The sequence below is a fragment of the Cherax quadricarinatus genome, chromosome 6 (assembly GCF_038502225.1).
Source record: "Cherax quadricarinatus isolate ZL_2023a chromosome 6, ASM3850222v1, whole genome shotgun sequence".
In the NCBI taxonomy this organism is placed as follows: Eukaryota; Metazoa; Arthropoda; class Malacostraca; order Decapoda; family Parastacidae; genus Cherax; species Cherax quadricarinatus.
The window spans coordinates 67,689,022-67,701,148 of record NC_091297.1 but is presented as its reverse complement, the minus strand read 5'-3'; the positions used below and the strand labels follow the sequence as shown (position 1 = coordinate 67,701,148).

The 12,127-nt window shown below is 41.8% G+C and overlaps 1 protein-coding gene across 2 annotated transcripts in view; it reads right to left on the bottom strand.

Annotated features, from left to right (window-relative positions):
* LOC138852166 (serine-rich adhesin for platelets-like) overlaps window positions 1-12,127 on the bottom strand; it is a 927,448-nt gene that overhangs the window by 558,560 nt on the left and 356,761 nt on the right. For both annotated transcript variants that reach the window (XM_070081857.1, XM_070081863.1), the window contains exon 2: window positions 2,224-2,469. In XM_070081857.1, coding sequence (XP_069937958.1) covers window positions 2,224-2,469 — 246 coding nt within the window. The remainder of the gene's footprint in view (window positions 1-2,223; window positions 2,470-12,127) is intronic.

The window sequence follows — 12,127 nt, the reverse complement described above, 5'->3', positions numbered from 1 at the left end:
GTTGTGATGACGGCAGTGTCTGTGTTGTGATGACGGCAGTGTCTGTGTTGTGATGACGGCAGTGTCTGTGTTGTTATGATGACAGTGTCTGTGTTGTGATTATGACAGTGTCTGTGTTGTGATGACGGCAGTGTCTGTGTTGTGATGACGGCAGTGTCTGTGTTGTGATGACGGCAGTGTCTGTGTTGTGATGACAGCAGTGTCTGTGTTGTGATGACGGCAGTGTCTGTGTTGTTATGATGACAGTGTCTGTGTTGTGATTATGACAGTGTCTGTGTTGTGATGACGGCAGTGTCTGTGTTGTGATGACGGCAGTGTCTGTGTTGTGATGATGACAGTGTCTGTGTTGTGATGACGGCAGTGTCTGTGTTGTGATGACGGCAGTGTCTGTGTTGTTATGATGACAGTGTCTGTGTTGTGATTATGACAGTGTCTGTGTTGTGATGACGGCAGTGTCTGTGTTGTGATGACGGCAGTGTCTGTGTTGTGATGACGGCAGTGTCTGTGTTGTGATGATGACAGTGTCTGTGTTGTGATGATGACAGTGTCTGTGTTGTGATGATGACAGTGTCTGTGTTGTGATGATGACAGTCTCTGTGTTGTGATGATGACAGTGTCTGTGTTGTGATGATGACAGTGTCTGTGTTGTGATGATGACAGTGTCTGTGTTGTGATGATGACAGTGTCTGTGTTGTGATGATGGCAGTGTCTGTGTTGTGATGATGACAGTGTCTGTGTTGTGATGATGACAGTGTCTGTGTTGTGATGATGACAGTGTCTGTGTTGTGATGATGACAGTGTCTGTGTTGTGATGATGACAGTGTCTGTGTTGTGATGATGACAGTCTCTGTGTTGTGATGATGACAGTGTCTGTGTTGTGATGATGACAGTGTCTGTGTTGTGATGATGACAGTCTCTGTGTTGTGATGATGACAGTGTCTGTGTTGTGATGATGACAGTGTCTGTGTTGTGATGATGACAGTGTCTGTGTTGTGATGATGACAGTGTCTGTGTTGTGATGATGACAGTGTCTGTGTTGTGATAATGACACTGTCTGTGTTGTGATGATGACAGTGTCTGTGTTGTGATAATGACAGTGTCTGTGTTGTGATGATGACAGTGTCTGTGTTGTGATAATGACACTGTCTGTGTTGTGATGATGACAGTGTCTGTGTTGTGATAATGACAGTGTCTGTGTTGTGATGATGACAGTGTCTGTGTTGTGATGATGACAGTGTCTGTGTTGTGATGATGACAGTGTCTGTGTTGTGATAATGACAGTGTCTGTGTTGTGATGATGACAGTGTCTGTGTTGTGATGATGACAGTGTCTGTGTTGTGATGATGACAGTGTCTGTGTTGTGATGATGACAGTGTCTGTGTTGTGATGATGACAGTGTCTGTGTTGTGATAATGACAGTGTCTGTGTTGTGATGATGACAGTGTCTGTGTTGTGATGATGGCAGTGTCTGTGTTGTGATGATGACAGTGTCTGTGTTGTGATGATGACAGTGTCTGTGTTGTGATAATGACAGTGTCTGTGTTGTGATGATGACAGTGTCTGTGTTGTGATGATGACAGTGTCTGTGTTGTGATGATGACAGTGTCTGTGTTGTGATGATGACAGTGTCTGTGTTGTGATGATGACAGTGTCTGTGTTGTGATGATGACAGTGTCTGTGTTGTGATAATGACAGTGTCTGTGTTGTGATGATGACAGTGTCTGTGTTGTGATGATGACAGTGTCTGTGTTGTGATAATGACAGTGTCTGTGTTGTATGTTACTGATCAATATGGTATAGTTTCACATATGTTTATCTGTGGTTCCTGAAGTTACAAGTCTGTTTCTACGTCGTATATATTTTTTTCATTTGATTTAATATTGTATAGTTTTAATATTTTATAAACGACTAGAAGCCAGGTTAAATACGTAATTATATTTGTGACAGACAAGTCACACCCAGTGGTACAAGACCAGTGGTACAAGACCAGTGGTACAAGACCAGTGGTACAAGACCAGTGGTACAAGACCAGTGGTACAAGACCAGTGGTACAAGACCAGTGGTACAAGACCAGTGGTACAAGACCAGTGGTACAAGACCAGTGGTACAAGACTAGTGGTACAAGACCAGTGGTACAAGACCAGTGGTACAAGACTAGTGGTACAAGACCAGTGGTACAACCCCAAGCCAGTGGAACAACAGTGGAACAACACTAGTACTCACGTGTGCTTATGACAGACAAGACACACCCAGTTCTTGGGTGTGGTAAACTCTCTGCAGAGTTTACACACACGCTGCCTGCACGCCCTGCACACCGCCCCGCTGTTGATGAGCACGCCCAGCTCTGCACGGCATCGCCCGCACGCCCTCGCCGTGGGCGTGCTGGTGGGGGTGAAGGGCGGCCCGTCATCCTCGGTGGCCCGCACAGCGCCGCGGCGCCGCAGCCACGATAGTTCCGTCTTCAAGCGGCTGTAGGAGAGACAAAGTAAGATAAGCTTAGTGAAGTTTAAATAAGCTAAAAGAAACATAAGCTAAGATGTACTTTAACAAGATAAATTAAAATAGGCTAAGATAACATAAGCTAAGACATACTCTTAAATATGCTAAAAGAGCATAAACTAAGATAACGCAAGCTAAGACAAGCTAAACTAAGTTAAGCTTGAATATGCTAAAATATAAATTTGCATTAGTATTTCAGAACTATGTGACCTTTGTATTTGTACTAACATCTGACCATCATTCGTGAGAGCCGCTACAATGTGGTAAGAAAGTACTTTACAAAGAATACCAACAATATGAGGAATTGAGACATGCAACATACAGGAATCTTTACTGAAGAAACGTTTCGCCACACAGTGGCTTCATCAGTCTTATACAGATCAGGAAGGTGTAAGGAGAGAAGGAGTTTGAGGTAATCAGTCCCTCAGCTAGAAGTCGATGTGTTCAGTCTATCAATGTTGTAGAAAGTACAGCATAGGACCGTAGCAGTGGCTTATATACTGTAGTGAGGTGAGTTGAAACAGGAGGAGGCGGGGTCATAGTGGTACCATCCACTAGTTGAAACAGGAGGAGGCGAGGTCATAGTGGTACCATCCACTAGTTGAAACAGGAAGAGGCGGGGTCATAGTGGTACCATCCACTAGTTGAAACAGGAAGAGGCGGGGTCATAGTGGTACCATCCACTAGTTGAAACAGGAAGAGGCGGGGTCATAGTGGTACCATCCACTAGTTGAAACAGGAGGAGGCGGGGTCATAGTGGTACCATCCACTAGTTGAAACAGGAGGAGGCGGGGTCATAGTGGTACCATCCACTAGTTGAAACAGGAGGAGGCGGGGTCATAGTGGTACCATCCACTAGTTGAAACAGGAGGAGGCGGGGTCATAGTGGTACCATCCACTAGTTGAAACAGGAGGAGGCGGGGTCATAGTGGTACCATCCACTAGTTGAAACAGGAAGAGGCGGGGTCATAGTGGTACCATCCACTAGTTGAAACAGGAGGAGGCGAGGTCATAGTGGTACCATCCACTAGTTGAAACAGGAAGAGGCGGGGTCATAGTGGTACCATCCACTAGTTGAAACAGGAGGAGGCGGGGTCATAGTGGTACCATCCACTAGTTGAAACAGGAGGAGGCGGGGTCATAGTGGTACCATCCACTAGTTGAAACAGGAGGAGGCGGGGTCATAGTGGTACCATCCACTAGTTGAAACAGGAAGAGGCGGGGTCATAGTGGTACCATCCACTAGTTGAAACAGGAAGAGGCGGGGTCATAGTGGTACCATCCACTAGTTGAAACAGGAGGAGGCGGGGTCATAGTGGTACCATCCACTAGTTGAAACAGGAGGAGGCGGGGTCATAGTGGTACCATCCACTAGTTGAAACAGGAGGAGGCGGGGTCATAGTGGTACCATCCACTAGTTGAAACAGGAGGAGGCGGGGTCATAGTGGTACCATCCACTAGTTGAAACAGGAGGAGGCGGGGTCATAGTGGTACCATCCACTAGTTGAAACAGGAAGAGGCGGGGTCATAGTGGTACCATCCACTAGTTGAAACAGGAAGAGGCGGGGTCATAGTGGTACCATCCACTAGTTGAAACAGGAGGAGGCGGGGTCATAGTGGTACCATCCACTAGTTGAAACAGGAAGAGGCGGGGTCATAGTGGTACCATCCACTAGTTGAAACAGGAAGAGGCGGGGTCATAGTGGTACCATCCACTAGTTGAAACAGGAAGAGGCGGGGTCATAGTAGTACCATCCACTAGTTGAAACAGGAAGAGGCGGGGTCATAGTGGTACCATCCACTAGTTGAAACAGGAAGAGGCGGGGTCATAGTGGTACCATCCACTAGTTGAAACAGGAGGAGGCGGGGTCATAGTGGTACCATCCACTAGTTGAAACAGGAAGAGGCGGGGTCATAGTGGTACCATCCACTAGTTGAAACAGGAAGAGGTGGGGTCATAGTGGTACCATCCACTAGTTGAAACAGGAAGAGGCGGGGTCATAGTGGTACCATCCACTAGTTGAAACAGGAAGAGGCGGGGTCATAGTAGTACCATCCACTAGTTGAAACAGGAAGAGGCGGGGTCATAGTGGTACCATCCACTAGTTGAAACAGGAAGAGGCGGGGTCATAGTGGTACCATCCACTAGTTGAAACAGGAGGAGGCGGGGTCATAGTGGTACCATCCACTAGTTGAAACAGGAGGAGGCGGGGTCATAGTGGTACCATCCACTAGTTGAAACAGGAGGAGGCGGGGTCATAGTGGTACCATCCACTAGTTGAAACAGGAGGAGGCGGGGTCATAGTGGTACCATCCACTAGTTGAAACAGGAAGAGGCGGGGTCATAGTGGTACCATCCGCTAGTTGAAACAGGAAGAGGCGGGGTCATAGTGGTACCATCCACTAGTTGAAACAGGAAGAGGCGGGGTCATAGTGGTACCATCCACTAGTTGAAACAGGAAGAGGCGGGGTCATAGTGGTACCATCCACTAGTTGAAACAGGAAGAGGCGGGGTCATAGTGGTACCATCCACTAGTTGAAACAGGAAGAGGCGGGGTCATAGTGGTACCATCCGCTAGTTGAAACAGGAAGAGGCGGGGTCATAGTGGTACCATCCACTAGTCTAAACTTGTCCAGAGATTGGACAAGTTTTGAAGATTTCTTTGTATCAAGATCCCATGATGCTGCCAGGTGTTAGTGTTAATGTTATAATCAAGAAGGCAGGTGTTAGTGTTAATGTTATAATCATGAGGGCAGGTGTTAGTGTTAATGTTATAATCATGAGGGCAGGTGTTAGTGTTAATGTTATAATCATGAGGGCAGGTGTTAGTGTTAATGTTATAATCATGAGGGCAGGTGTTAGTGTTAATGTTATAATCATGAGGGCAGGTGTTAGTGTTAATGTTATAATCATGAAGGCAGGTGTTAGTGTTAATGTTAACATTATCATTCTTTTAAAACAAATCCAATAATTGTCCTGAAATTATAAGTTAATTTTATATGCCACTTGGTATACTCTACATGACCTGCCACTTTATATAAAATACGTTAAAATTAACTAATCTTTAATCAATTGTATTAGTATTTTTATTATTTGTTATTGTTTATATGCTAAGCTAAAATAGACAATATGAGCTAAGTTAGCCTAGGATAAGAGAAATCTTCTTGCAAGTTACACCTGCATACCTCTATTAATGATACAGTCATGGCGTAGTGGACTAAGGCGTCCAGAAATTTACTCAGCTTCCCGGGAGGATGGTTAATTATCTCATGTTTGACGCATATATGTGTCATATATATATATCACACCACTGCACTAGCCAAGGAGTCGAACCCATGCTGTTTTGACCCACCTCATGTTGAGAAAAAACGCATGACGCTTTAGACCACACAATCGTTAACAATGGTGCATCCAGCCAAGTTAGATGATGTGCCCATCATCGAAGGACATACGGTGGTGTGGACGCCTCTCAGCTAATTTCATTCTATTCCCTGTTTGTGTACTGGCTCAACAAACAGTATATTATTGAATCCACGGAACAAGTGGTATTGATCAATAAGAACACTACACTAGTACAGTGCTGTTATTGATCAATACCACTTGTTCCGTGGGTACAATGATATATATATATTTATATATATATATATATTTATATATATATATATATATATATATATATATATATATATATATATATATATATATATATATATATATATATATATATATATATATATATAAGGAATTTGCAAGAGCAGGCGAAATATACACAAACACTGATCTCTGGCCGAAGGAGACTCCAACGTACGAACTTTGGAACAAGGTGAGCAGTGGTTTGCCATCCTCACCACACTGGACCAATACCTTGGCGCCCAGCTCACGCTAGACGTTGATCCAAGGCAGCCAGCTTTCAGGCGGGAGACTTACAGCTTTTCATCTCATCCCCTGCATGCATCGACCAACTAGAGATTTTAACAATGCAAGGAATTCGCAAGAGCAGGCGAAATATACACAAACACTGATCTCTGGCCGATGTTGGTTGCATCCTCAAGACAAAACTGACCTAATTTGCCGGAATTGCTCTGCATAACCAAGGGTTTTCTATAGGCCTGTATACTTTGTACATATTCTTGTAGAAATTACATATATCTTTATTTCTACAAGAATATGTACAAAGTATACAGGCCTACAGAAAGCCCTTGGTTATGCAGAGCAATTCCGGCAAATTAGGTCAGTTTTGTCGTGAGGATGCAACCAACACTGGTCCGCTAACACCCAGGTACTTATTTACTGCTAGGTGAACAGAGACAATAAGTGTCTTAAGAGAACACGTCATAATGTTTCCACTCATACCGGGGATAAGTACGTAGGTTTTATTCAGGTACCTATAGACAGATACACTTGCAGAGATTATCATGCACAGCAGCATATGTGAAGATTACCCACTGTTACGATTGACCTTAGAATTTGTAATTTATTTGGCCTGAGTATAGGAGAGGCTTAATATCGAAAATACTCATGGAAAATCGTAATAAGGATTTATATGATGGGGTGATGAAAAGACTGCATTAAAATTTGTTTTTAATAAATCCATTGAATCCTCCACCTTCCCTACAGTACTCAAAATAGCAAGGGTCACCCCGATCCACAAAGGAGGAGACCAAACAGAGTTGAATAACTATAGGCCAATATCCAACTTACACCCTCTCTCAAAAATCTTCGAAAAATTAATTCATAAACGAATCTACTCCTACCTTATCTCCCAAAACATACTCAACCCCTGCCAATTTGGATTCAGGCCTAATAAAAATACTAATGATGCTATTATACACATGCTAGAACATATATACACTGCAATAGAGAAAAAAGAAGTCCCACTGGGGATCTTCATTGACTTACGTAAAGCTTTTGATACAGTTGACCATGACTTGCTCCACGTAAAATTGTCACACTATGGTATAAGAGGGCACTCCCTCAACTACCTCAAGTCATACCTCAGCAACAGAAGCCAATATGTGTACGCAAATGGGGCAAACTCTTCTGCACAACCAATTACAGTTGGTGTCCCACAGGGAAGTGTCCTTGGCCCTCTTCTCTTTCTCCTATACATAAATGACCTACCAAATGCTTCTCAATTACTCAAACCCACACTATTTGCTGATGACACAACATACGTCTTCTCCCACCCGAGCCCAGTCACGCTAGCCAATACTGTAAATACCGAATTACAGAAAATATCTACCTGGATGAGTACTAACAAACTTACACTAAACATTGACAAAACCTACTTCATTCAGTTTGGTAACAGAGCTACAGATGTCCCTCTTAACATAATGATAAACGGATCACCTATCACAAAGCTAACAGAGGGAAAATTCTTAGGAATCCACCTTGATAATAGACTCAAATTTCATACACATATACAACAAATTTCTAAGAAAATTTCCAAGACTGTAGGCATACTATCGAAGATACGGTACTATGCTCCACAGTCAGCCCTCCTGGCCCTATATCACTCTCTTATTTACCCCTATCTCACCTATGGAATTTGTGCATGGGGCTCAACAACAAGTAACCATCTCAGACCACTAATTACCCAACAAAAGGCTGCAGTTAGAATGATAACAAATTCTCACTACAGGCAGCACACTCCACCAATATTCAATACACTCAACCTACTCACCATACAAAACATCCATACTTATTACTGCACCTATTACATACATAGAACACTCAACTCTGATATTAACCCTCCCCTCAAACATCTCCTTGCCAACCTCAACAGAACACATGACCATAACACAAGGCACAGATCACTCTTTGATATTCCTCGTGTCCATCTCACACTATGCAAAAACTCAATGCACATAAAAGGCCCTAAAATCTGGAATTCATTACCTGTAAATATAAAAGAAACACAACCTGTTTATAAATTCAAGTCTCTTCTCAAAGATCACTTACTCACCCAAAACCAAATAAATACTGAATAACTGAACCTTATAAATTGTATATCTTAAATGTTTCTCACAATTATATCACATAAATGTTAAACCTAAAACCCAATCTAACTTTATTATTTTTTAAATACACTACCTAACAGAATCACTACCTAACTGAATGCAACCATATGACCTGTCTTTGTAATACTCACTTGTGCTTTATAGTAATCAGTTTACATTAATGTTTTTCACTGATTTCATCATTGCTTAGTTAATCTTAAGTTAATTTTAAGCCAGCCCGTATAAGTGGCTTTGGCATGCTGCTCTTATCTGTATTTTTTTTGTACCTCTGTAAGTGTGCTCAAATTATAAATAAATAAATAAATAAATAAATATTGTGTAAGATAATTTAAAATGGTACCTTTGCTTATAATACAGAAATAACACTTGGCAGACTTGTAACTTACACCATTTATAATTACCTTCATTCTGACTAAATAGGTATTTACACTTGAAACTGATAAAGTTTCATGATCTCTCTAACCAGAGACGATCAAAGCTTAGTAAATGACATCTCTTTAAACACTGAAGAGATTTTACTTGGTGAGGGTTTCACAAATATTGTACTTTCAAGAGACTGGGAAAATGCTATACTGCTGATAACTTCTCAATTAAAGTACGAGTAAGTAGAGAGGACCTTCTCCAGACTTAGAGAGATGAAGTAGTGCTTAACCCACATCACTCGCCCTTGACGTCAGCTGGCGTCAGGCGAGCAGTGCACAAGTGACGCCACACAAACATAAATTGGTCGTTACCCATGGTGAACCATCTATTTCCTCACCAGAATAATTCATCATATAAATAAATACATATAATGAAAATGAATATTTAATATTATAAAGCTGATTACTCTCGTTTTAGCCATTAACGATGGTCATCACAATGTAATATTACATAGATGAACAAGTATAAAAATTATATTTAGCAAAGCCGCATCTCGTCGTAACATCCACCGAGATAACCAAAAAATTCAGACAAAGTGACTTATTTCCAGTGGGATCCTTGTAGTATCTTATTTAAATATTAAAAGTTAAAACAACTAAGTAAGTCAACTGTGTGAAATTCAGGTACAATAAAAGGAGATATAATGGGAATAAGGTAACCTTAGTTATTTACACTAACATTAATTAAAGTTACGCGAATGTCAGTTATACAAGAAATCCCTCTCCTCTCTTTCTGTAGTAATATTGAGGCTGGTCATGATGATGACGATGATAATGATGAAAATGAGGATGATCATCGATTTTGCACATTTTGAGGCCAATTCCATTGCTCAAACCAACCCAATTCCTATTTCACTAGAAAGCGTTCCAGTGTAATAAGTGGCAGCAAGTGCCCACTCAACCTTCACAACTACTCCACACACTGCACCAACCTCAGTAATATAGAGGAAGTTTTACATAAAGTTAAAGAAAATTCTAGTTTAAAAATAGAGCCCAAATAAACAATAATATTTATATATTATACAGGGTGGGGTAAAAGGTTCATTAAAATAATATTACTTAAGCGGACGCACAATGTTTTAGACAGGGCATGTGGAAAATTTTTTGATTTTCCGAAGCTGTAGCGCCTAATAGGTGTTTAATGTGTCGATATGAGTAAAAAATGTATTTGACAATAGGATAGAACCAAGAGTTCCCTTTGCGCATGCGCGGATGTGCGGGGGTAGAGGTCGACTCGGGGCATGGGGATGGGGGGCAGTGTTTTGAATGTAGTGAGGAGGCTGGGAAAGCATGGAACCAGGAAATTGGCGTTCACGACGGCCTAAGGATTAATATAGGCCTCATTTCATAATAGGAAGTGTCGTAACTGTTCCTGGTAGAGAGTGAGGGAACGTGATTTACGGGACCACCGTAATAAAGTGGTAAAATGAGTGAATAATGGTAGGACCGAGTGACTGACGCGTCACCATGGACTGTGTCCCGGGGAATATTACCCTTGGTTGAATCATCACTCATCGGTCTTAGATCTTAATGGAGTGATCTCTAATGTGTATAATAATTATGAGACATTAAATCGTCTTGTGAATTGTAATGTAATTAATGATAATAACGCTAAGTTAAGAAAGAGAATGCGTAAAGTGAAATAAGTCGACTTGCTCCGAGTGAACACGTTAGACCTCGTTCCCGGGACGAGGAAAATGAAGTTCATTGAGTCACGACTTCTAAACCGGGACAAACCAACGGATACCTCGTCCTGCTGGAATAAGAACCGTGTCGGTGTAGCAGGACATCGAAATGAGATGGTGAATGGAGGAAATAAGGAGTATCAATCACCCACAGTTAAGTAACCCTTCTAGTTATAGCAGACTGATACTGGCCAGTTAGGTATGTTGTAATTGGATAGGTTATGGGTGATCCAGCTACATCAAGTGACCACCAGAGAATATCTGGTAAGTGGAGAGATTATGTACAAGTGTTTTTCCTTGATGGATATATCCATGTGTAACCTACCCCCCCCCTTCATTCAGTTACATTAATATAATCTATACAGTCCACAATTAATTAGTAGCACCGTACTTGTGGGTGCTATCCAATCCATACTGGTCTCGGATAGATATGGATAAGATTGTGAGGTCGAAGGGACCACCTGCCGTGACCAGGGGTGGTTAAGTTTTCTCACATGTCTACACGGGGTGACTACGGTAAACAATATGGTTGTCTCCCAATGAGATTACTTGTATGTATATAATGTTGAGGTACATACAGGTAATCACCCCTAGAAAATTTTCCACAGGGCAAGTTATATTTTAGAGGCGGCTGAGAGATGTTGGTCTGGTGACGAGGGACTAGTTACTGTTGGTTACTTCCTGCGGATTTACCGCTTCTTGATCATTAAACAATAACTTGCGAAGTAGGGTGTCCCGTAGTTCGATCTCTAGCGCACTCGGCTCTCACAGTGAAGTCCGGGGATCGATTCCCCAGAACGGCCGGAAAACGTTAGGACGTGACTCAACCCGCACATAGAAGTGAGGAGCTTACGACGACGTTTCGGTCCGACTTGAACCATTTACAAAGTCACAATGACAGGAAGGAGAGCAGTCAGTATATATTTGGACATGTTTCCACAATACACCTGCTGTCTATGTTCACTCATCAGTAAAGCAGGTACATGGATGTTAGTGTAAGTAAGTAAGTTTATTCAGGAATACACAAATACAGTTACATAGAATTATCACACATAGCAGCATATGTGTAGAGAACCTGGGATAACCCAACAAAATCAGACAGAGTGACTTATTTCCATTAGGGTCCTTTTACTGGTGTGGGTCGCATCCTGGGACAAAACTAACCTAATTTGCCAGAAACGCTCTACATAACAAGCAGCTTTCTATATAGTAGTATGTCACTGATGTCAGCTACGACTGTATACCTTGTACATGTACTTGTAGAAATAAAGATATTATTATTGTTACAATTATTTTCTTTGATTACCCGTAACAGGAGTTCGTTTTCTTTATTTCCGATATAGAAAACGTGGTCCCGCGAGACGCAATATTTTTGTGGTAAACTTTACAAGCTAAATAAAAACGGTGCTATAATGATGATAATAATAATTAATTTCCGGATATTTGTACATTGGTTGGATATATGTTATTGCAAGCGAATGTTGGCAATTATCATTATTT